General features: G+C 60.2%; 3 protein-coding genes across 4 annotated transcripts; all 3 read left to right on the top strand.

Annotated features, from left to right (window-relative positions):
• Nucleotides 1–2,304: 2,304 nt before the first annotated feature.
• Nucleotides 2,305–2,980, top strand: CHLRE_01g006656v5 (uncharacterized protein). The gene has a single exon (XM_043058211.1). The coding sequence runs from the start codon at nucleotides 2,391–2,393 to the stop codon at nucleotides 2,760–2,762; it is 372 nt and encodes a 123-aa protein (XP_042928125.1). The 5' UTR covers nucleotides 2,305–2,390; the 3' UTR covers nucleotides 2,763–2,980.
• Nucleotides 2,981–4,174: 1,194 nt separating this feature from the next.
• On the top strand, nucleotides 4,175–5,260 carry CHLRE_01g006642v5 (uncharacterized protein). The gene has a single exon (XM_043058210.1). It carries the CDS (start codon nucleotides 4,462–4,464, stop codon nucleotides 4,858–4,860), a length of 399 nt encoding a protein of 132 aa, XP_042928124.1. The 5' UTR covers nucleotides 4,175–4,461; the 3' UTR covers nucleotides 4,861–5,260.
• A 9,094-nt stretch (nucleotides 5,261–14,354) lies between these two features.
• Nucleotides 14,355–16,680, top strand: CHLRE_01g006628v5 (uncharacterized protein). 2 transcript variants are annotated; one of them, XM_043058208.1, is made up of 2 exons: nucleotides 14,355–14,707; nucleotides 14,972–16,680. In XM_043058208.1, the coding sequence occupies exons 1-2, from the start codon at nucleotides 14,407–14,409 to the stop codon at nucleotides 15,025–15,027; spliced, it is 357 nt and encodes a 118-aa protein (XP_042928122.1). In that variant the 5' UTR covers nucleotides 14,355–14,406; the 3' UTR covers nucleotides 15,028–16,680. The 2 variants fall into 2 exon arrangements, with proteins under 2 accessions (XP_042928122.1, XP_042928123.1); XM_043058209.1 differs by having other exon boundaries at nucleotides 14,972–16,570.
• The last annotated feature ends 5,860 nt before the right edge of the window (nucleotides 16,681–22,540 follow it).

The following is a 22,540-nucleotide window of genomic DNA, read 5'->3' as shown; positions in this document are numbered from 1 at the left end:
CAACCCCCCGCACCCCGTGGTCACCCGTGGACGAATGCCCTTTTCTTTTTTTTTGAGGAATCATCCTTACAAGGTTGAACAGGGGCAGACGCGCTGCCCCCCTGCTGCCTGAAGACAGCCTGGTCCCCGAGACCAGAACCCTGACAGGGCAAGAAGAGAAGAAAAGAGAAGAAAACAGGAAGCAAACACCTCGAAAACCGCCACCAACCACCCCCACCCATCCCACCCCACCCCACCCCGACCCGGCAGACAGAGCAGGAGGCTGGCCCCCCCGCCCCCCGGGAGGGGTTGCACAAAAACACCGCCGGACCTAACCCAAGCACCAACCTACACCACAGCCTAACCGCAAGAACCACCACCACCGCGCGCCAGAAAAGAAAACACCAGCGCTACGCACTCGCCCCGCCCAAACCCACCCCATGTGGGAGTGGCGTACCCATATAGCGGTAACGGCACCCTCCACAGCCATCATATGACAGCTTTTACGGTTCCACTGCTACATTTGGTATTGAGACCGACTCGACGACGCTACGGATGGTAACGACCCCCGAGCGCGCGAGATCGAATCCTGGCAAGTGCGACAAGTGGAAATTTGAGGCTGCACTTGGGGGCGCTTTAGCGGAGGCGTACCCGACGCGACAATACCTCGCTGTGCAACCCAAAGGCCCACAAACCGTACTATGTTGCGGGGCAAACAAAGTTCATGCACTTGTAGCGCCCTGGGCACCGCCCGCTAGAGGTTCCTTGACAATAGGGACTGAGGACGGTCTCCTTCTGAAAGGGGGGAGTGTGGGAGTGGCGTACCCATATAGCGGTAACGGCACCCTCCACAGCCATCATATGACAGCTTTTACGGTTCCACTGCTACACCCCACCCCCACAAGTCGGTTGCTTAAGCAACACCCCAGGAGAACCGGCAGAGGAGACACAAGCAGAAAACTAAACGGGCCAGATGTGGCGCTGACTAAGCGGGCTCCAGCCCGCTGCAAGACGCGCTGTGCAGGAAGTCCCACAGCCGCCCAGGCGCTGCGACGCCAGCCAGAGCTAAAACACATGGGCGCCAGATAAGCTGATGACGATAATACGCCACGCCAGCGCCTGGAACGAACCGCCGCCCAAAAGGAAACCTAGGGGGCCTGCACAGGTGATGCAAGCGTCAGCCGCAAGTTCAACTTTGGTGACCCACCCTGAACCTCCTCCACTTCACACAGCGCGCCACCCGCCGTCCAGATGGCAACAAAGTGCTCCAGCTTAGCCGCCTTGAGCTGTGCGGTGAGAAGCTGAGTGGGCAGAGCCGACAGGGTTTCAGGGGTTAGCGTGGCGGCAGTGAAGCGCAGCTGCATCACCCTGCGCAGCTCGCTGACCACCTCCCGAACCACATTTTTTTTTTTGAGGAATCATCCTTACAAGGTTGAACAGGGGCAGACGCTGGTTCCATCGGCAGGCTGACGAGCCAGCAGCCGGCGCGCAGGAGCCCATCACGCACTTGAAGGTGCCGGGGCAAAAAAAAAAAAAAAAAAAAAAAAAACAAATTCATGTGGTTCGGGAGGTGGTCAGCGAGCTGCGCAGGGTGATGCAGCTGCGTTTCACTGCCGCCACGCAAACCCCTGAAACCCTGTCGGCTCTGCCCACACAGCTTCTCACCGCGCAGCTCAAGGCGGCTAAGCTGGAGCACTTTGTTGCCATCTGGTCGGCGGGTGGCGCGCTGTGTGAAGTGGAGGAGGTTCAGGGTGGGTCACCGAAGTTGAAGTTGCGGCTGACGCTTGCATCACCTGTGCAGGCCCCCTAGGTTTCCTTTTGGGCGGCGGTTCGTTCCAGGCGCTGGCGTGGCGTTTTATCGTCATCAGCTTATCTGGCGCCCATGTGTTTTAGCTCTGGCTGGCGTCGCAGCGCCTGGGCGGCTGTGGGCCTTCCTGCACAGCGCGTCTTGCAGCGGGCTGGTGCCCGCTTAGTCAGCGCCACATCTGGCCCGTTTAGTTTTCTGCTTGTGTCTCCTCTGCCGGTTCTCCTGGGGTGTTGCTTAAGCAACCGACTTGTGGGGGTGGGGTGGGTTTGGGCGGGGCGAGTGCGTAGCGCTGGTGTTTTCTTTTCTGGCGCACGGTGGTGGTTGTTCTTGCGGTTAGGCTGTGGTGTATTTTGGTGCTTGGGTTAGGTCTGGCAGTGTTTTTGTGCAACCCCTCCCGGGGGGCGGGGGGGCCAGCCTCCTGCTCTGTCTGCCGGGTCGGGGTGGGATGGGGTGGGTTTGGTGGTTGCTGGCGCTTTCGAGGTGTTTGCTTTCTTTTTCTTCTCTTCTCTTCTCTTCTTGCCCTTTCAGGGTTCTGGTCTCGGGGACCAGGCTGCTTTCAGGCAGCAGGGGGGCAGCGTGTCTGCCCCTGTTCAACCTTGTAAGGATGATTCCTCCAAAAAAAAAAAAACTGGCGCCTGTGGCGCTCACGGGGCCGGGCACGCGCAACACTGTCTCCGCAGCCGCTGCAGCCATGTACAGCAGCACCAGCCCCACCGGCCTGTTCCGCGTGCAGCCGGTCTGTACGGCGTCGCAGCAGCAGCTTCTGGCGGCCATTGACCGCAAGGTTCCGGCGGATCTGCAGGCCGCCGCAGAGGGGTCCGGTGACGGCGCCCTCAGTGATGCAGAGCTGATGGCAGCGCTGGCTGGCTCCGCCAATGGTAAAGCGCCTGGGTCGGACGGGGTCCCGTACGAGGTGTACAAGGTTTTCTGGGCGCTGCTGGGTCCGCGCTTGTGTGCTGCTGCTGCCGCTGCCTAGAAAAAAAAAATAGAATGCTGCGCTACCGCTTGTCTCACTATGCTGGCTAATTAGCCAGCACAACACTCACAGACTGGCACCGATAGGGCCAAGTCCGGCTGACAGCGTGGCAGAGCCATGCCCTACGATCCCTAGCCAAATTAAAAAGCTTGGGAGAATAGGTGCAGGCTCCGAAGCGGCAGACTGCCCAAGGATTGCGGAGACACGACCGGTAGCGAGCGCCCCGCCTGCGGGGGCCTCACGCAACTACCAATATGGTCAACAGTCGATGCTCCTTGGGATCACAGTTGTGCGACGCGCCCCCGAACCCACGTTCCCCCGATCCTACTGTCAACCGGGCTACCAGCCGCCCCCGGCAAGCCCAAAACTGAGTGGAGGCAAGCAAACCACTGAGCAGCACAAACAACAACGCTTCAATACCAAGGCAGACCGACCGCTAATAGGTCGACCGAACGCAAGCAGAACAGCGACCAGCGGCCTAGCGGCCAGCAAAATGACCAATTTGATAAGATACACCACGAAGTTCTCTATGTTAACTATCTCTTTGCTGTGCGCACTCCTCCTCTCGTCGAGCTCGCACCCCTCCCAAGCCAGCGCCTCAGTATCGCACAACACGCTAACCAATCAGCCCCATCATTCAACCCATAACAGCAAGACTAAAAACCCTCTTGTGGGAAGACAGAGCGCCAGAACCTGTTTCCTCTCAAATGTAAGCCCCAACCACGCGCTCAACCCCACAACGGAAAGCTTACAGCAAGCACATGATAATACGTTCATAGAGCCACTGGAAAACGACACTCAAAACCCTACCGTGCGCTCCCCCATCGTCCCAACCGTGAAAGCCTGCCGCCCGAGCTTCATCGCCATCCTGCTCCTCAGCGCTTGGGCCGCCCTCGTAACCTGGATGCCGGAGGCATGGCGCCTGGGGCCCCTCTGCAACAATGATGTTCACCACTCGCACGGCCCCAACAGGCAAGAGCCAGAACCCCAGGCCTCCTGTCAGCCAGCATTGCCGAAGCCGCCTACACATGGCGCGCGAAAGGCACACAGGCTGGCGAAGGGACGCCCATCTAACTCAGAATCGCCCTACCGTCCAGTCACTACCACACCACGTAGAACAGCCACTCAGCTATACACAGCCGGCAGCCGCGACCACACCGCCCCCCCATCCCGCACGCACCCAAACAGATTACCGCCTGCCTTTTTCGAACAGCAACAGCATTCCTTCTGCTGGATTCACGCCATTAACAACCTGCTAGGATGTGCGGCCATCTCCCCGTACCGCGTACTCACGTATGCTGAGCAAATGCTGCACCAGGCGCAGGGGGCAAACCAACCAGCACAAACACACGCGTGGACGCAGGCCTTCACACCAGTCATCGGCCAATTTTCAGTCCACGCCATCAATCACTACCTCAAGTATAACTGCCACAGAGCGAACCAAGCCCTGGCCATCCACGCCCACGACAACATTCGCCCCGATGACTCCCCTGCCAGCATTGCACGTAGACACAAAATAGCGTTTCTCGCCTCGAGAAACAGAGTTCTCCGACGATGGAACGAGAAGTACGGCAACTGTCATTGCCGAAGTATTGTAGGGCAGCGCTCTGCGCTGCACGGCTATCCGCCGATTAATACTTCCTTATCCTCTGCTTTACCGCAGAGACTCCTATTCCTAAAGAGCCCGCCCGCCTCCCTTATGCCCAGGCCCCCGCCATCCGCCACGGGCCGCGCCCGCCCCGCCGCGCCCAGCGGCAGCGCCCCTGGCGCCCTCCCCAGCACGGGCGCCGGCCGCGGGCGGGGCAGCGGTGCCCACCGCGGCCGCGGTTCCAAGCCCCGCGCCGCCGCGCCCGCCGCCGCGCCTGTCCCGCTGCCGAGCGGCCGCGGCCGCGGTCGCGGCCGTGGCGCGCCCCAGCCCAGCGCGCCGCCGTCCGTGACCACGCGCTCTCGCGCGCGCGCCACGCGGGCGCCGCAGCCCGGCCGGGCCGCCGGCCATCACGCCGGCGCCGGCCGGCCACCGCCGGCGGCCTCTAGGGCCGCCGCGCGCCTTACCACTGGCCCAGGCCCAGGTGTATCCGCATGTCGCATGTTGTGCTAGTGCGCGGGTGCCTGTCTGCCTGCCATGTTTGTTGCCGCATACCTTGCCGGCCTACGTCGCCGGGAGCATCGTTGTTCGGTTGCGGTGCATTGCCGGCCACTCGTGTGGCTTGGTATGTTTGAGGGTATTGCCGGCCACTAGTGTGGCTTGGTATGTTTGAGGAGTATTGCCGGCCACTAATGCCGGTATGTTTGAGGAGTATTGCCGGCCACTAATGCAACATAAACATCGGGGTTTGGGGGGGTAGTCGTCGGTCGTTTCGGTTGAGGTAGCGGGGAGTTGTGACGAGACGATTGGGACAAGGATGGTTACACTGGGCATAAGCCGACCGGGAGCTGAGTGCCGGTCAGGGTCAGGACAGGGCTTATGCGTGCCTCTCGTACTGTAAGTTCCGAGGAGGAGAACAGACCGAACACGGCTTCCTAATCTTCACACCCGGCTACTCCAGTGGCATCTATGGCCATGTGATAGCCATCAAACGGCACGGCACCAGCTGGCTGGTCCTGGACTCCGCTGACACCCAACCGCGGGCCATACGCCGCACCACCGCACTTGAAACCACGGGCACGGTTTTTACGCTATCAGCTCGCACACCCGATACACCCCCCCTACATCCGCTGTGCCTGAACGCGACCGGCCCGCCCGCTAACTGGGCGCCCGACCGCATGCGCTCAGCAGACAGAAACACCCCACTTCCCGAACCCCCCGAATACCGCTCCCTAACCCAACTAGCCCACCGCCTCACCTCTCAAGGACACCGCTTGCTCGACACGTGCGCATGGGGCAATAACTGCGCCCTCTTTGCTACCCTAGCGGCCCTACCCGGCAGCCAAGTCCCACTCATGCCCACTGAACCTGCGAGCTGGGCATCAATGACAGGGGCCATACGCACATGTATTGCATCCAAACTCAGACAGTTAACCGCACCAAGCAGCCCGGGCAGCGACGAGCTGCGACTGCATATCCTGGGTCTCTACGAGGAAACCGAAACCCCTGAACGAACCGTGCAGACGCACTGCCGCAATGTGGAAGACACAGCCATGCTCACCATTCCAGACCTTATCGCATTCCAGTCCCTCCTCCCCGGAGTACAAATCCACATTATTGGCCCAGGATACACAGACTGGCTCCCGCTCCCGAAACCCAAGGCATATGACCGCCCCCAACACAACGTATACCTAGCACACGTACCCCACTCGTGGGCCCTTGCGGGCTTCCCCCCTACTTTCCCAACCGCCGAATGCAACCACTACATAGCGGTAACACACTCAACTTGGACACACGGCCCCCGTACCCAGGACCCCTCCCTCCTCCGCTGGGGCCCCATCTGGGATGGCGGTCCATGCACGCAAGATATCATTGACAAGCACGCCAATACCCCCGTCCGCAGCCCACCACCCAAGAAGGCACGTACAAACACACTCACTCACGCTCTCCTGCGAGCCATGGGATCTCCCATCAACCGCCGTAAAGCAGCAAAACGCGCCCTTTCCCTGTCCCCACCTTCACCGCACAAACCGACACGGCCCACCACAAACCTCCCTGCACAACGGACCCCTACCAAGGCACCTCCCTCGCAACCCACCCCTGGCACACCACCGAACCATGCCTCCACACCCGCGCAACAACCACCACCAGTTATTCACAACCCCCCACAGCGCGCTCCTGGAAAGAAAAGACAAGCCACGCTCCAGGCATGTTTGGAAGCCGCGGCACTACCGCAGGCCCAGCGCCCGGCACCAGCTACACCCGCCCACACAAGCACATGCCATTTTGTCACGCTCAACGCCCGGGGGTTGTTATCCAACCTGGCCCCCATTAGGGAAGAATCAGAAACCTGGGACGCGGACATTCTCGTACTCACTGAAACTAAAACTCGAGCCCACAGGACCAGAACAGAACGCGACATCATCAAAAACAGCTTCAAATCGTACTCCACGTTTGTCCACAGCACACCCCGACCGACACCGACAAAGGGGCCAAAACAAGACCAATGGCGGCACCAACCCTCGGGCGGAGTCACGCTTGCGGTTCACACCAGATACGCCCGCAAAGAACATATCACCTGCCTCCCCACGCCGGCAACACTCCAGGGCTACATGGTCCACCTGCGCATGGCCCCTTCCTTCTTGACGCCTATCCACATCATCGGAGTCTACTGCCCACCCGATGACAAGCGCACCCGCGAAGCATTGTACACCTACATCACTCGAGCCTCACGAGGTGCAGCCCGTCTGAAAGAACCCCTCCTAACCGGCGGGGACTGGAACGCTGCTGCTTACGACACGGACAGAAGCACCAACACCAGTACTACCAACGACACAACACATCAAAACTTCTTGAAGCAGACGGGCTTATCACCCGCCGCGCGCACACGCCCTAGGCCACATACGTACACGCAGATACAGCACGACACAATTACACATCAGAGCCGCATCGACGACTTCCTAGCAAACAACCACGCCCAGGGCTGCCCTGCGGCTACGGAATGGACCTCAGCATGCGGGGGCACCACCGATCACCTGGGCCTACACTTAAAGGCTAACCTTCCCTACAAACCCACGGGAACCACCACTGCACCCGCGGAACCAGATATCCCGAGCGCAGACACAAGCACCGGCCCTACACTAGCAAACATCGTCAAGCCTATCACTCAAACCCAGAGTCGCACCATCACACAGCGATGGGAAGCAGACGGAACCTCTGCCCTTGAAACCCTGTATGCCGCGCTCACCATACCCGGTCGCAGCGCACGACAAATCATCGACTCCACAGTAACCGCACTTTCATCCAACACACATCACGTAGCAAATACACGCACCGCCCACAACATTGTCACCGACGCACGCGCACAACTCTCCACGCTTGACCTCAACGCCGCATCCACCGCCCTTTATGGAGCACTAGCCGTCGGAGCCAAAATCATGCTCGACACGTGTCCCCAAAAACCGCCCCGAACCTCCAGAGCAAAACCGTCCCGGGCGGAGGCCAAGAAGCTAAAGCGGCTGCTAGCCACCGAAAAACAGAAAAAGCAACTCTACCTAGCTCTCGTGCACGCCTCCCCAGCGCAACCACAGGAGCCTCCCACTCCGCCCCCCATAGCGCCAGCACCCGTACCACCCGTGGCCCCTACGAACCCCACACCCGCGGCCGCCGCCAAACGGGACTGGGAAACTGCCCTCAAGACACGCCGCACTACTCAGAAAGAAGCCAATGCCAAGGCCGCCAGCAAATGGTTAACACGGATTAGAAAGCTATTCGCAACCTCTCAAGGCAAAGCCTCCAAAATAATGCTCGGCAAATCAGGACCGCGACAAAAACTGACAGCTGTACGCCACCCTACTACCCAACACATCGCCACCACCAGCACCGACATCAACGATGCGCTACACACTCATTTCCAAGCTGCCGCTGAACCCACTGGTGGCCCACGCACTGGACGCTACCGACCAGAAGACACCACCACCACCTTCCCCTGGAACGAACCAGGAGCACCCGACGGCGGCTTCCTGCTGGCCCGCGCACAACACCCGGACACCCATTCCCTGCTGCCTAACGTCTCTGACGCGAGCAACTTCCAACGGTGCATGCAATCCCTCTCCCGCAACAAGAGTCCTGGCCCTGACGGCCTCCCAAACGAGCTACTCAAATGCATGCCAGATGCGTTACAAGCCGCCGTCCATACTCTCCTATGTGTCGCATGGATTAAACCCGAACTACCAGACGGCTGGTCCACCAGCGACACCATTCTCTTGTACAAGAATGCAGACCCGCTGTCCATTTCCAATTACAGACCCATTGCACTGTGCAACACGCTCTACAAGCTCTACACCAGTTTAGTCACTCGGGCAGCCACCGAAGCATGCACTGAGCTCCTCGTCCACAGCGAAGCCCAAGAAGGCTTTCAAAAGTACAAAGGAACGGAGCGCCAAATCATGAACCTACTGCACGTGATTGAGGACGCAGCCCTCACAAAGCGCGACCTATACGTCGCGTACATCGACTTCTCAAACGCCTTCGGCACCATAGACCACGACCGCTTGCTCACTGTAATGCACCACCTCGGCCTCCCAACCGACTTCATAGAAGTCGTGCGCAATCTGTACTCTACCGCAAACACCACCATCCGCACAGCCCACGGCCGCACATCCCCCGTCCAGATAAGGCGCGGCACCATGCAAGGAGATACCCTCTCACCACTGTTATTTATCATCTTTCTCGAGCCACTCCTGAGGTGGCTCCACTACGGCGGCCGCGGCTACCGATACGGCTGCCTCACAAACAGTGAGAATGACCAACACAACTGTTCATCACTAGGCTACGCGGATGACCTGGCGCTAGCAGCCAACTCCCGTGATAACCTCCAGTGCCAAACTGACAAGATTGCGCGATACGCCGCCTGGGGAGGTATGCGCATTAACCGCGACAAGAGCGCCTGCACAGGCATCCTCCACAGCTTCGCAAGTGCCAACAGTTCAGACAAAAGCATGAAAGGCCCCGCCTGCGAACGCACCCTCAAACGCTTCCTGGATGGCCAAATCCACATTGGCTCTAACGCCAAGGATGGAAAACTCACCAAGATAGCCTTGCCGTACGTGTCCCCACATAAATCATACCGCTATCTCGGCGTGGAAATCACCATGACGATGGACTGGCGCCCTCAACTTAAGGCGGTTAAAACCGACCTAACTGACGCCGGCGAAGAGCTGAGCAAGTACAAAAAACTCCCTCGCCAGTGCTACATGCTCATCAAACAATGCCTCAAAGCAAAAGTGGCTTACTCCCTCCCAGCCATGGCATACACGCAACACGATATCCGGGCACTGGACGCCCAAATCGCGGGTATCACCCGTCGGTGCGTCGGCCTACCACGCGACTGCGCCACCCGCGCCATCCTTCTGCCTGCCGAGATGGGGGGCCTAGGAATAGGCTCGCTCCGCGAAGAGTATGTACAACGCGCCTCCAGACTGCTCATGATTTCGCTGAACGATAACGGCAGGCTAGGCGTAATTACGCGCCGCCTCCTCCACCTCCAAGCGGCGCAGGCGGGGAGCGACCTCCCGCTGCACGACATGCGAAGAGCGGGGAAATTTTTTGTTACCCTGAAACAACTCACCCTCCTTCAAGACCACGACCTGCTGGCCATGCTGCAAGGCAAGGAATTTGCAGCCGCCCTACCAACACTAGTGTCCAAACTCCGAGCCGCTGAGGCGAGCACGCCCGCTTACCTGCGAGCTGACTGGATCAGCCCCCTGACAATAGACCTTGGCTTGAACCTGGCCGACCTGGTGGACGCAAATACGGGACGGCACATCATTGACACTGTACAGCTGGATCGGCGATTTCCAAAAGGCCGGGTAAAAGACCGGCACAAGCGCGCCCTGAACCGCTTCACTCACGCCCTATGCAAACTTGCAGACACACAACCTAAGCCGACCGCCGGTACTAAACCCCTCCCCCTGCACAACCGAGCCCTACCCAATGGCGTCTCCAAGACAGACCTTCGGACAGCTGGCGACCTGCCTAAACCTATACCCCAACGCACTCTCACCTCTCTACTGGAGCGCTGGCAGCAGTCGACACCTCCGAGGCCCTCCGGAGCCCCGGCGCGGCCGTCTTTGGAAGTCCTGCAGGCCAAACCAAAGCCAACGGCAAAGCAACGCCACAATCACTTCATCAAATACGACACACGGACACGCAATCCCGCAGTCGAGGCCAATGACGCTGCTCTGCCCGGATCCACCCTCCATTACCCTTCCGACCCCACGAGGGACCTAACTTTCTATATGCACGCAGCACGGGAGTTTACCCCGCTCGTCAAACAATGCAAAACCCTCGGCACCACACGATGGACCGGCTCCTGGCGGATCCCGCCAAGGCGGGTCCCAGCCCATGCCGAGGCGGCGGGCCCCCACACCCACGCTACCCACGAACTACTTGCTTCCCGCCCCTACCAAGCAGTCGCTGCACCTGCTCACCAGCGGCTCGAGCTACCAGACGGGTGCCCCACCGCAGCCACATCACCCACGCACACGAAACCGCCCAACCGCCGCAAAAGCAGCGCTCGCCCCACCCGCTGTCCACACACGCACCACGCAGCGCCGGCGAGGGGCCTCCCACCGGCAGCCGCGCAGAGAGGGAACCGCGCGACCGCGCAGCCAAGCGCCAGACCTGCATGGCGCAAAGCCAGAGACACAGCATTAAATGGCGCACTGCCCCAGTCCGACGCTGGGAAGCTAGCGGCACAACACATCACAGCCCACCTGGCTAACCGCGATGACATCATTGCCGCGGTTGTCAGTGGGCCCATGACACATAAAACCAATGCCCCACCACCCAAGAGAAAACGGAAACTGGACCCGCCGCCAGAAGAACCCCCCTGGGCTGACCGCTGCCGCTACAAAGTTCGCTGGCAACCAACCCTCACCACGAACGGTATACTCAGCGCCTATAAGATACAGAACTACGACGCCATCAACGCCACAAAACCCTCATGTATGCTATGGGGACAGGGCATCCGCCGGTTTATGGCCCAGGTGCACTGGGCCGACACGGAAGACCCGCTCTCCTCCCTCTCACAGAACCCCGGCTGGGCGGCCGCCCTGGCACGGTACACCCTTGCCCAAGCTGAAGCACCCCCCGACCCCACCCCACCCCCTGCGCTTGATACCCACCTCACCAGCAAGCAGCGCCAGGGCCGGTGGCGGGACCCAGCACCCAGCATGGCCGCACGAAAACGTGCCACTCTCCGGTGCTGCACCATTGACACCAACTCCTGCAACCCAGACACAGACATTCATCCGACAGGTCAGTATTGTATCCAGTTGGGCACACGAACACCCGGTCTAGCCGCCGGCACGGCGACCGACCCTGACCCTACCGCCAGAGTATACGGACCCGACGGCCGATGCGTTGGATCCATCTCGGCTACTCGCCTCGCCCTCCTCCACGCCCGCTATAGGGCGCTCAACCCCACCCAACCCCCGAAAGCATTCGCCGCCGCCGTAGCCTCCCTGCTCACACGATATCGCCCCAGTAAACGCCACAAAGAGAGCTCCACCAACCCAGCGCACGAGGTCACCCTCTGTCCAGACCTAATGTCCACCCTTACCTCCCATCTTAAGTTCACAACAGAAGCATTTGCCTCCCCCCTCAACGCTACCGGCAACATACCGGCCTTCTACACGGCACACCCCGAGGACGCAGTGTTCGGGGCCGCCCTCGACTGCTACAGCCGACTCCTACACGATGTGTCATTCCTCCACCCACCACCACAGCCCGAACAAACCAACCTGGCAATGGCCTGGGCGGTCGCCAGCGCTGAGGCAGCGGCAGCGCAAGCTCCACATTTGTCAGTCGTGGTCGTGCCGTATGGCGAAACCAGTGGTTACACGGCCTGGCTCCAGCACCCACTGGTCCACGCCCTGGGACATATCCGACCAGCACACACGTGGGCCGCCATGGCCTCCGGCCTAGGTCAGCCGCTGGAGCTCCCCGCCCACCGGCGCGGACTCCATCTCCTGTGTGTGGCAAACGAGCCCGGCCGGTTAATTCTCAACACGGCCCTGGGGAATGGACTAGCGGCGGCGCTGTCTGGCGCCCTTGGACACACTCCACAGCCTGCCGCCCGCAAGCCCTTGCCGAACCTAGACGCACCTAAACCGTGGCCCAAAACCCCTCGGAAGCTGGAGCGTCGCCTCCGCACCCACACCACCCCGACACCCCTACCACAGCCCCCCCCGGCCGCCCCCACACCCCCAACCCCCACGGAGCTCGCAGCCCTCTACCCCATAACCATTCCTCTCGCACACACGTGTGGCTCCGCCGTCTTCACCGACGGGAGCAAGGTCCCACACTCGAGCGACTACACAGGCCTGGGAGCAGCGATCTGGGACGAAACTGAAAACCGCACGACGCATATAGACGAAGATATCGCTTTTGACACTCCCCTTAGCACTATTCTCAGATGCGAGTCGTCGGCTATACGCATGGCACTTAGCCTCAACCTTGACTTGCCCCACCTGCGGATTTACACCGACAGCCTTGTCAGCCTGCTTATCCTTCGCCGTGCCATTCTGGAGCCCGAGTCGCTACATGTCAGCAAACATCGCGAAATGTTCGGGGCCATCACTGACATACTGGCCCAACGTGGGTTGGCAGGTCTGAAGACATACTTCTATCACGTCCGTTCACACCAAGCAGATACGTGCGTAGGAAATCAGAAAGCCGATGAGGCGGCACAGGCAGTGGCGACTAGAGAAACCCCGCCGGACGCGGTGGAGACCTTGTACTCGCACCCGTTCGAGACACTAGAGGGCTGGATTGCTAAGAGAGAAACTGTTGAGCACAATGGCAACGTAGAGGAACGGTTACGATACGCCAACGACCTCAATCGCGACCTGAAGAAAATGGCCCGGCCCTCCACGGCCCAGGGATACACAAAAACAGGCTTATACGCAGAACTGTGGGACGCTACCAGGCAGCACATTGACGCGAGATATGGACTAAACCTGTTCGATGGCTTCCCGTTCGAAGAAGCACGCTGTGCCTTCAAATACCGATGGGGGCTCTCCTGGAACGCCAAGCGCGTCGCCCGTGTAAAACACCCCATACCCGGCTGCGCGGGGGGCGAATGCCCGCTGTGCCGATGCGACGACGGTGGCACGCACACCCTGGGCGGCTGCACCCACCGGCGTATGAAAGCCGCGTACATCGCGAGGCACAACCGCGCCGTTCAACGGATCGCGAAGGCAGTAAGTCAAGGGCAGAACGGCGGATGCGTTATGTACATGGATGCAGGAAAGGACGCCCCCGCTTACAGTGGGGGAACACGCATACCCGCATGGGTGCTGCCAGGCACGCCAGAGAGCGTGCGACTACGATTTCGCCCGGACCTGCTGGTCGTCCCCTCCTTACGCATGACCCGATCTGGGCAGCCTACTAATATGCCTCGCACGCGACTCCAGAGAAGCGCGCATAAAGTCTACGTAATAGAAGTGGGCTACTGCTCTGACCTCAATCACCTGGACAAAAGGGCAGAAAAACTGCAACAACATGACGACCTTGCCACCGCACTCCGCACCGCCGGATGGGACGTGATACACAACCAGGACACAATCATCAGCCTCGGACATACCGGCACCGTTACCACCCACCTCCATGCCCTGCTTAAAACGCTCGGATGCTCAACACAATCTGCGCACCGCACCTGCCAAAAGCTTGTCCAGCACGCTGTTCACACGACTACCGCCATTACAGCTCTTCGCCGGGAACTCTGCAGTCACCCATGGCCAGGACGCCCACCTTAGCACAGTACGCCCCGTTGTGAGAGTGGGACCAGGCCCAGCGCGCCTAGGCGCGCTGCCAGCCTCCCCACTCTCCTTGGGGGACAGGGGCCCAGTGGCGGAGACCACTAATGTGGTGGTCTCTCATGCCCTCACGCCTCTACCTCCTCAGAACACGCCCTGTCACGCAGGGAGTACCATTATTATTATTATTACTGCCGCTGCCTTTGCTGCCGCTGCAGACGCCCACGATGGCGGTGAAATGGCGGCGGCGCTGCCCGCCTCCTGGCGGGAGGGCATCATCACCCTCATCTACAAGGGCAAAAGCCTGGACCGCGCCGAGCTGGCGTCGTACCGGCCCATCACGCTGCTCAACTGCGACTTCAAGATGGTGTCCAAGGCCGTCAGCGCCCGCCTGCAGCCCGCCCTGGATGCAGTTGTGGATGAGCTGCAGACCGCGTTCATCACCGGCCGCTGGATTGGAGACAACGCGCTGTACCTCCAAGGCCTGATCGAATGGATGCGCCTGGACGTGGGCGCGGACGGCACGCCACGGCAGGGTGGTGCGCTGTACTTCTTGGACATTGAAAAGGCGTATGATAATAATAATAATAATAGGTACTCCCTGCATGACAGGGCGTGTTCTGCGGAGGTAGGGGTGTGAGGGCGTGAGAGACCACCGCATAGATGGTCTCCGCCGCTGAGCCCCTGTCCCCCAAGTGAGAGAGGGGAGGTTGCCAGTGCGCCTAGGCGTACTGGGCCTGGCCCCTTTCCCACAGCGGGTCATACGGTTTTATGGTGGTCTCCCGGGCCATTTGTGGCTGTAGATTTCGCGGCGGAGGGTTGTGATGGCGGTTGTGGTGTGGACGGCGTGCTGAACTAGTTTACGGCATGTGTTGTGTGCGGACTGTGTGGGGCATCCGAGTGTTTTGAGGAGGGCATGAAGGTGGGGTGTGACCGTGCCAGTATGGCCAAGGCTAATTATAGTGTCTGGGCTGTACATCACGTCCCAGCCTGCGTCGCGGAGAGCGGCCACGAGGTCTTCGTGTTGTTGCAGTTTCTCTGCGCGTTTGTCTGGGTGGTTTAGGTCCGAGCAGTATCCGACTTCTATGACGTAGACCTTATGGGCGCTCCTTTGTCGGCGTGCGCGGGGTGCACGGGCTGGCAGTCCGGACATGTGCATCCGGAGTGTGGGAATGACCAGCAGGTCTGGACGGAGCTTCTTACGCACGCTCTCTGGCGTGCTGGGGAGCATCCACGCAGGGATGCGGGTTCCCCCGCTGTAAGTGGGGGCATCCTTACCGGCGTCCATGTACATAACGCAGCCTCCATAGTGGCCCTGACTTATTGCTTTCGCTATCCGCTGGACAGCGCGGTTGTGACGCGCAATGTAGGCTGCTTTCATGCGTGGGTGGGTGCAGCCGCCCAGGGTGTGCGTGCCACCGTCGTCGCCGCGGCACAGGGGGCATTCGCCGCCTGCGCAGCCGGGCATGGGGTGTTTTACTCTTGCGGCCCGCTTGGCATTCCAGGAGAGGCCCCAGCGGTATTTGAACGCGCAGCGGGCCTCTTCAAATGAGAACTTGTCGAACAGGTTTAGGCCGTAGCGTTCGTCGATGTGCTTCCTCGCTGCCTCCCATAGTTCCGCGTACAGTCCTGATTTGGTATAACCGGTCGCGGTGGATTTACGGGCCATTTTCTTCAGGTCGCGATTGAGGTCGTTGGCGTAGCGCAACCGTTCTTCCAAATTGCCATTGTGCTCCACAATTTCCTTCTGGGCAATCCATCCCTCTAAGGGTTCATATGGGTGCGAGTATAGAGTTTCTGTCGCATCCGGCTGCACTGTTCTGGTGGCCACAGCCTGTGCCGCTTCATCCGCTTTCTGATTTCCTACGCATGTGTCTGTCTGGTGCGAACGTACGTGATAAAATGATGTCTTGTGTCCAGCTAGGGCACGTTCCGCAAGTTGGTCGACTATGGTCCCAAACATCTCGCGGTGCTTGCTTACGTGGAGTGACTCGGGCTCCATAATGGCGCGACGGAGGATGAACAGACTGACAAGACTGTCGGTGTAGACCCGTAGGTGAGGTGTGTCGCGATGGAGGCGGAGCGCCGTGCGTATGGCGGATGATTCACACCGAAGGATGGTGCTCAGGGGTGTGTTGAAGGCGATGTCTTCATCAATGTGCGTGGCGCGGTTGTCGCTGGCGTCCCAGACCGCCGCTCCCAGGCCCGTGTACTCTCGTGTGTGTGGTACTTTGCTCCCGTCGGTAAAGACCGCGGAGCCTCGTGTGTGTGCGAGCGGGACATAAGCGCGGTAGAGGGTTGCAAGCTCCGTAGGGGATGGTAGGGTGGGGGCATCGCGAGGGGGCTGGGGCTGGGGCGTCTGGCTGCTCTGGGCGAGGATGCGCCGTTTTAACTTCCGGGGGGTTGGGGGCCACGGGTTGGGTGTGTCTGGGTCCGTGGGGGGTTTACGGGTAGCTAGGTGCGGTGTGTGCCCGAGCGCGTCCGCTAGGGCGAGTGCAAGCCCACTCTCCAGGGCCTGATTGAGGAGGAGGCGGCCCCTTTCGTTTGTCACGCACAGGAGGTGGAGTCCACGTCGGTGAGCGGGGAGCTCCTGCGGCTGGCCTAGGCCTGAGGCCAGGCCTGCCCAGGCGTGCGCCGGTTTGATGTGCCCCAGGTCGTGGACCAGTGGGTGTTGGAGCCAGGCTGTGTAGCCGCTTGTGTCGCCATACGGGACCACCACGACGGACAGGTGCGGTGTGTGCGTTGTTGCCGCCTCGGCGCTGGCGACCGCCCACGCCATGGCCAGGCTGGTGTGCTCGGGTTGTGGGGGTGGGTGAACGAAGGAGATTCCATCTAGCGTGCGGCTGTAGCAGTCGTGGGCGGCCCCGAACTCTGAATCTTGCGGGTGGGTAGTGTAGTATGCTGGGATGTCGCAGTGGGCGTTGAGGGGAGATGCGAATGCCTCCGTCTGGAACTTGATATGGGACGTGAGCGTGGACATCAGGTCGGGGCAGAGGGTTACCTCGTGCGCTGGGTTGGTGGAACTCTCCTTGTGGCGTTTGCTGGGGCGGTACCGTATAATCAGGGAGGCCAGAGCGGCAGCAAACCTTTCCGGGGGGTGAGTGGGGTTAAGGGTCCTGTACCGGGCGTGGAGTAGGGCAAGTCGGGCAGCGCTAACGGTTCCTATGCAGCGTCCATCCGGGCCGTAGACCCTGGCGGGGGGGTCGGGGTCTTGGGGGAGGCCGGACGGCGTGCCTGTGGCGCTGCCCGGCTCACGTGTGCCCATTTGAATACAGTATTGACCTGTCGGGTGGATGTCTGTGTCCGGGTTACAGGATTTGACGTCGATGGTGCTGCACCGGAGGATCGCACGTTTGCGTGCGGCTTCGCTGGGTGCTGGGTCTCGCCATCTGCCCTGGCGCTGCTTACTGGTGAGGTGATTGTCAAGGGCGGGAGGCGGGGTAGGGTCAGGGGGCGCGTCTACGGCTTGGGCAAGAGTGTAGCGTGCCAGGGCAGCCGCCCACCCGGGGTTTTGGGAGAGTGAGGAGAGGGGGTCTTCCGTTTCAGCCCAGTGCACTTGGACCATGAAGCGCCGGATGCCTTGCCCCCATAGCCGGCATGGGGGTTTGGTTGTGCTAGTGGCGTTGTAGTTCTGTAGCTCGTAGGCTCGGAGGATGCCGTTTGTGGTCAGGGTGGGTTGCCACCGAACCCTATAGCGACAGCGTTCTGCCCAGGGGGGCTCCTCGGGCGGTGGGCCCTGCTTTCGTTTTCGCTTGGGCGGCGGGGCGTTAGTTTTGTGGGTCATGGGTCCGCTGACGACGGCTGCGATAATGTCGTCGCGGTTAGTTAGATGGGCGGTGATGTGCTGTGCTGCCTGTACCCCAGCGATGGACTGGGGTAGGCGGCCATTCAGCGCATTGTCTCTGACTTTGCGCCACGCAGGGCGGGAGCTTGGCTGCGCGGCTGCGCTGTCTCTCCTGGGTGCGGCTGCCCGTGTGGGGGCCCGCGGCTGAATAGCATGGTGAGTGTACGGGCAGCGAGTGGGTTGGGAGCCGCGTTTACGCCGGTTATGCGAGTGTGCGGGCGCGGGCGGTGGGGCTGTGGCGGGGCAGCCATCGGGTAGGTACAGCCGCTGGTACGTGGGAGCAGCAGGTTGCTGGTATGGCCGGGTATTTAGTAGCGCGTGGACTGTGTGGGTGTGTGGGCCGGTGATTAGTGCGCGGGCTGGCATTTGCCTGATTGGGGACCTCCAGGTCCCCGTCCATCGCGTGGTCCCTAGGGTTTTGCATTGTTGAGCGAGTGGGGCGAACTCCCTCGCGGCACTCATGTAGAAAGCTAGGTCCTTTGTGGGGTCGGAGGGATCATGAACCGTAGAGCCGGGTAGGGCGTCGTCATTGGCTACGACCTCGGGGTTGCTTGTGCGTGTGTCGTGTTTGATGAAGTGAGAATGACGTTGCTTTGCCGTTTGCTTCGGTTTTGCCTGCAGGACTTCTAGGGAAGGCTTTGGTGGAGCTGCGGGGCTCGGTAGTGCCTCTTGCCAGCGGGCCAGGAGGGAGGTGAGAGTTCGTTGGGGTATGGGTTTAGGTAGGTCTCCCGCTGAATTGAGGTCGGCCTTGGAGACGCCGGCGGGCAGGGTGCGGCTTTGCATGGGGAGGGGTTTGTGGCCCATAGATTTGGGGGGTGCTTCTGCCGGTTTACATAGGGCGATGGTAAATCGGTTTAAGGCCCTCTTGTGCTTGTCTTTCACCCTGCCTTTTGGGAACCGCCGGTCAAGCTGCGTGGTGTCAATAATGTGCCGCCCTGTGTTTGCGTCCACCAGGTCCGCCAGGTTCAGTCCAAGGTCGATGGTCAAGGGGCTGATCCAGTCGGCGCGAAGGTAGGCGGGCGTGGTGGCTTCAGCGGCCCGTAGTTTAGAGACAAGGGCTGGTAGGGCGGCAGTGAATTCTTTGCCTTGCAGCATGGCAAGTAGGTCGTGGTCCTGTAGAAGTGTGAGTTGTTTAAGGGTGACAAAAAATTGACCCGCCCTTTTCATGTCGTGCAGTGGGAGGTCACTTCCTGCGTGCGCGGCCTGTAGGTGGAGCAGGCGGCGTGTCACGACACCAAGCCGGCCGGTGTCGTTGAGCGAGATTACGAGTAGCCTCGAGGCTCTCTGCACGTATTCTTCCCGGAGTGAGCCGATCCCGAGGCCGCCTAGCTCGGCGGGTAGTAGGATGGCGCGGGTGGCGCAATCGCGTGGTAGACCGACGCATCTTCGAGCGATGCCTGCGATTTGGGCGTCCAAGGCCCGAATGTCTGGCTGCGTGTAGGCCATGGTTGGTAAGGAGTAGGCCACTTTGGCTTTCAGGCACTGTTTGATGAGCATGTAGCATTGGCGTGGGAGTTTTCGGTACCTGCTCAGCTCCTCGCCGGCGTCGGTTAGGTCGGCTTTGACCGCTTTCAGTTGGGAGCGCCAGTCTAGTGTCATAGTGATTTCAACACCGAGGTATCGGTAGGGCTTGTGCGGGGGGATGTAAGGGAGGGTGATGGCGGATCGCTTGCCGTCTTTGGTGCATGTGCCGACATGGATGTGGCCCGCCAGGAGGCGTTTGAGGGTGCGGTCACAGGCGGGGCCCTTAATGCTCTTGTCCGTACTGTTGGCGCTTGCATAGTGGTGTAGTATGCCAGTGCACGCGCTCTTGTCGCGGTTGATGCGCATGCCGCCCCAGGCAGCGTACCGGGCGATCTTGTCAGTTTGGCACCTAAGGTTGTCTCGGGAGTTGGCAGCTACAGTCAGGTCGTCCGCGTAGCCTAGGGACGAGCAGTTATGTTCGTCGTTTTCGCTGTTGGTGAGACAGCCGTACCGGTAGCCTCGTCCCCCGTAGTGGAGCCACCGCAGCAGCGGTTCAAGGAAGATAATGAACAGTAGGGGCGATAGGGTGTCACCCTGCATAGTGCCGCGCCGTATGTGAACAGGGTTGGTGCGGCCGTGTGTTGTGCGGATTGTGGTGTTTGCGGAGGAGTACAGATTGCGTACGACTTCAATAAAGTCGGTTGGTAGGCCCAGGTGGTGCATTATTGTAAGCAAACGGTCGTGGTCAATGGTACCGAAGGCGTTCGAGAAATCAATGTATGCGACATATAGGTCTCGTTTTGTTAAGGCTGCGTCTTCGATTACATGCAGTAAGTTCATGATTTGGCGTTCTGTTCCCTTGTGCTTCTGAAAGCCCTCTTGTGCTTCGCTGTGGATGAGAAGATCTGTGCACGCTTCAGTTGCCGCCCGGGTGACTAAGCTGGTATACAGCTTGTACAGTGTGTTGCACAGCGCAATAGGCCTGTAGTTAGAGATGGAGAGCGGGTCTGCCTTTTTGTACAGGAGAATGGTGTCGCTTGTGGACCAGCCGGCCGGGAGTTCGGCCTTAATCCACGCGACGCACATGAGGGTATGGACAGCGGATTGTAACGCCTCTGGCATGCACTTCAGTAGCTCGTTCGGGATGCCGTCCGGGCCGGGGCTTTTATTGCGGGAGAGGGCCTGCATGCACCTCTGGAAGTTGCTGGAGTTGGCGACGTTGGGCAGCAGGGATTGAGCGTCTGGGTGTGCTGTGCGGGCCAGTAGGAAGCCGCCGTCGGGCGCTCCGGGTTCGTTCCACGGGAAAGTTGTGTCCTTGTCCTCGGGTCTGTAGCGGCCGGTGCGCTGGCCTCCGGTAGGTTCCGCGGCTGCCTGGAAGTGGGCGTGGAGCGCGTCGTTGATGTCAGAACTGGTTGTGGCTATGTGTTGGGTTGCGGGGTGCCGCACAGCCGTGAGGTTTTGCCGGGGCCCTGATTTTCCGAGCATAATTTTGGCTGCCTTGCTTTGTGAGGTTGCAAAGAGTTTGGAGATCTTAGTCAGCCATTTGCTAGCGGCCTTGGCGCTGGTTTCTTTCTGTGTGGTGCGGCGTGTTTTGAGTGCGTCTTGCCACTCCTGCCGGGCGGCAGTGGCGGGCGCGGGCGTCGCGGGGGGCTCGGGTTGTGAGGGATTGGGGGCCGTTGGAGGCGGGATTGCGGGTTCCTGCAGTTGAGCCGCCCGCACGAGGGCGAGGTACTGTTGCTTTTTTTGTTTTTCGACTGCTATCAAGCGCTTGAGTTTCTTTGCTTCTGTTCGGGAGGGCTTCGCTCTGGAGGTCCGAGGTGGTTTCTGGGGGCACGTTTGCAGCATGAGTTTTGCCCCGACGGCAAGCGCTCCATATAAAGCGGTAGAGGCGGCGTTGAGGTCGATGGCGGAGAGTTGAGCGCGTGCGCCGGTTATGATGTCATGGGCAGTGCGTGTCGATGCCGTGGAGTTGGAGTGGTGAGAGATTGCGGCTACGGTGGAGTCGATGATTTGTTGCGCGCTGCAGTTGGGTAGGGCAAGTGTGGCGTGTAGTGTTACAAGCGCGGTGGTTCCTTCTGCCTCCCATTGTTGCGAGATGGCGCGACTTTGGCTTTGCGTGATAGGTTTGACAATGTTTGCAAGTGTTGGGCTGGCATCTTCTGGTTGTCTTCGAGGTTCCCGTTCAGTGTGTGGGGAGGCGTCGCGCGGGGGTTTGTAGGGTAGGGTAATTTGCAGGTGGAGAGCGAGATGATCAGTTGTGCCTGCACATTCTGTGGTCCATTCTCGAGCGGGGCTGTCCTGGCGCAGGGCGTGGGTATTGGCTAGGAAGTCGTCTATGCGGCTCTCGTGGGTGATGGTGTCGTGTTGTATCTGTGTGTATGTGTACAGCCTGGGTTGTGTGTGGGCGCCTGCGGCTGGTTTGAGGCTTGTGCGAGTCAGGAAGGTCTGGTGCGTTTTGTCGCCTTGGGTACCAGTGCGGGTGCTCCTATCCGTGTCATAAGCAGCGGCGTTCCAGTCCCCGCCGGTTACGAGGGGTTCTTTTAGGCGGGCTGCGCTCTTGGTGGCACGGGTGATGTATGTGTATAATGCATCGCGGGTGGATTTGTTGTCTGGTGGGTAGTATATCCCGATGATATGCAGCGGTAGGGATGAATGTGTTGCGATTCGCAAGTGAACCATGTATCCTTGCAGCTGTGCTGGTGTGGGCAAGCATGTAATGTGTTCTTTCCGGGCGTATCTGGTGTGTACGGCTAGTGTGACGCCGCCGGAGGGTTGGTGCCGCCGCGGGTCTTGTTTTTGGCCCTTCAGTGGTGGGGGGCGGGGTGTGCTGTGCACGAACGACGTGTACGCTTTGAGGCTGTTTTTGATGATGTCTCGTTCCGTCCTGGTTCGATGGGCTCTCGTTTTGGTTTCGGTGAGTATGAGGATGTCTGCGTCCCAAGTCTCTAATTCATCTCGAATCGCTGTCAGATTTGAGAGCAGGCCTCGGGCGTTCAGTGTGACGAGGTGGCATGCATCGGTGTGTGTGGGTGCCACCGGCGTTGCAGGGTCTTCCCGAGGCGCC

Source organism: Chlamydomonas reinhardtii, chromosome 1 (assembly GCF_000002595.2).
Source record: "Chlamydomonas reinhardtii strain CC-503 cw92 mt+ chromosome 1, whole genome shotgun sequence".
Classification (NCBI taxonomy): domain Eukaryota; kingdom Viridiplantae; phylum Chlorophyta; class Chlorophyceae; order Chlamydomonadales; family Chlamydomonadaceae; genus Chlamydomonas; species Chlamydomonas reinhardtii.
The sequence above is the reverse complement of the archived record's forward strand: the minus strand, read 5'-3'. Positions and strand labels throughout refer to the sequence as shown.

Coding starts and splice junctions, on each gene's coding strand:
- CHLRE_01g006656v5 (XM_043058211.1), top strand. CDS start 2,391: ATGATTCCTCCAAAAAAAAAAAAACTGGCGCCTGTGGCGCTCACGGGG.
- CHLRE_01g006642v5 (XM_043058210.1), top strand. CDS start 4,462: ATGCCCAGGCCCCCGCCATCCGCCACGGGCCGCGCCCGCCCCGCCGCG.
- CHLRE_01g006628v5 (XM_043058208.1), top strand. CDS start 14,407: ATGGCGGCGGCGCTGCCCGCCTCCTGGCGGGAGGGCATCATCACCCTC. Junction 14,708..14,971: donor CGGCACGCCACGGCAGGGTG/GTGCGCTGTACT, acceptor TTGTGGCTGTAG/ATTTCGCGGCGGAGGGTTGT.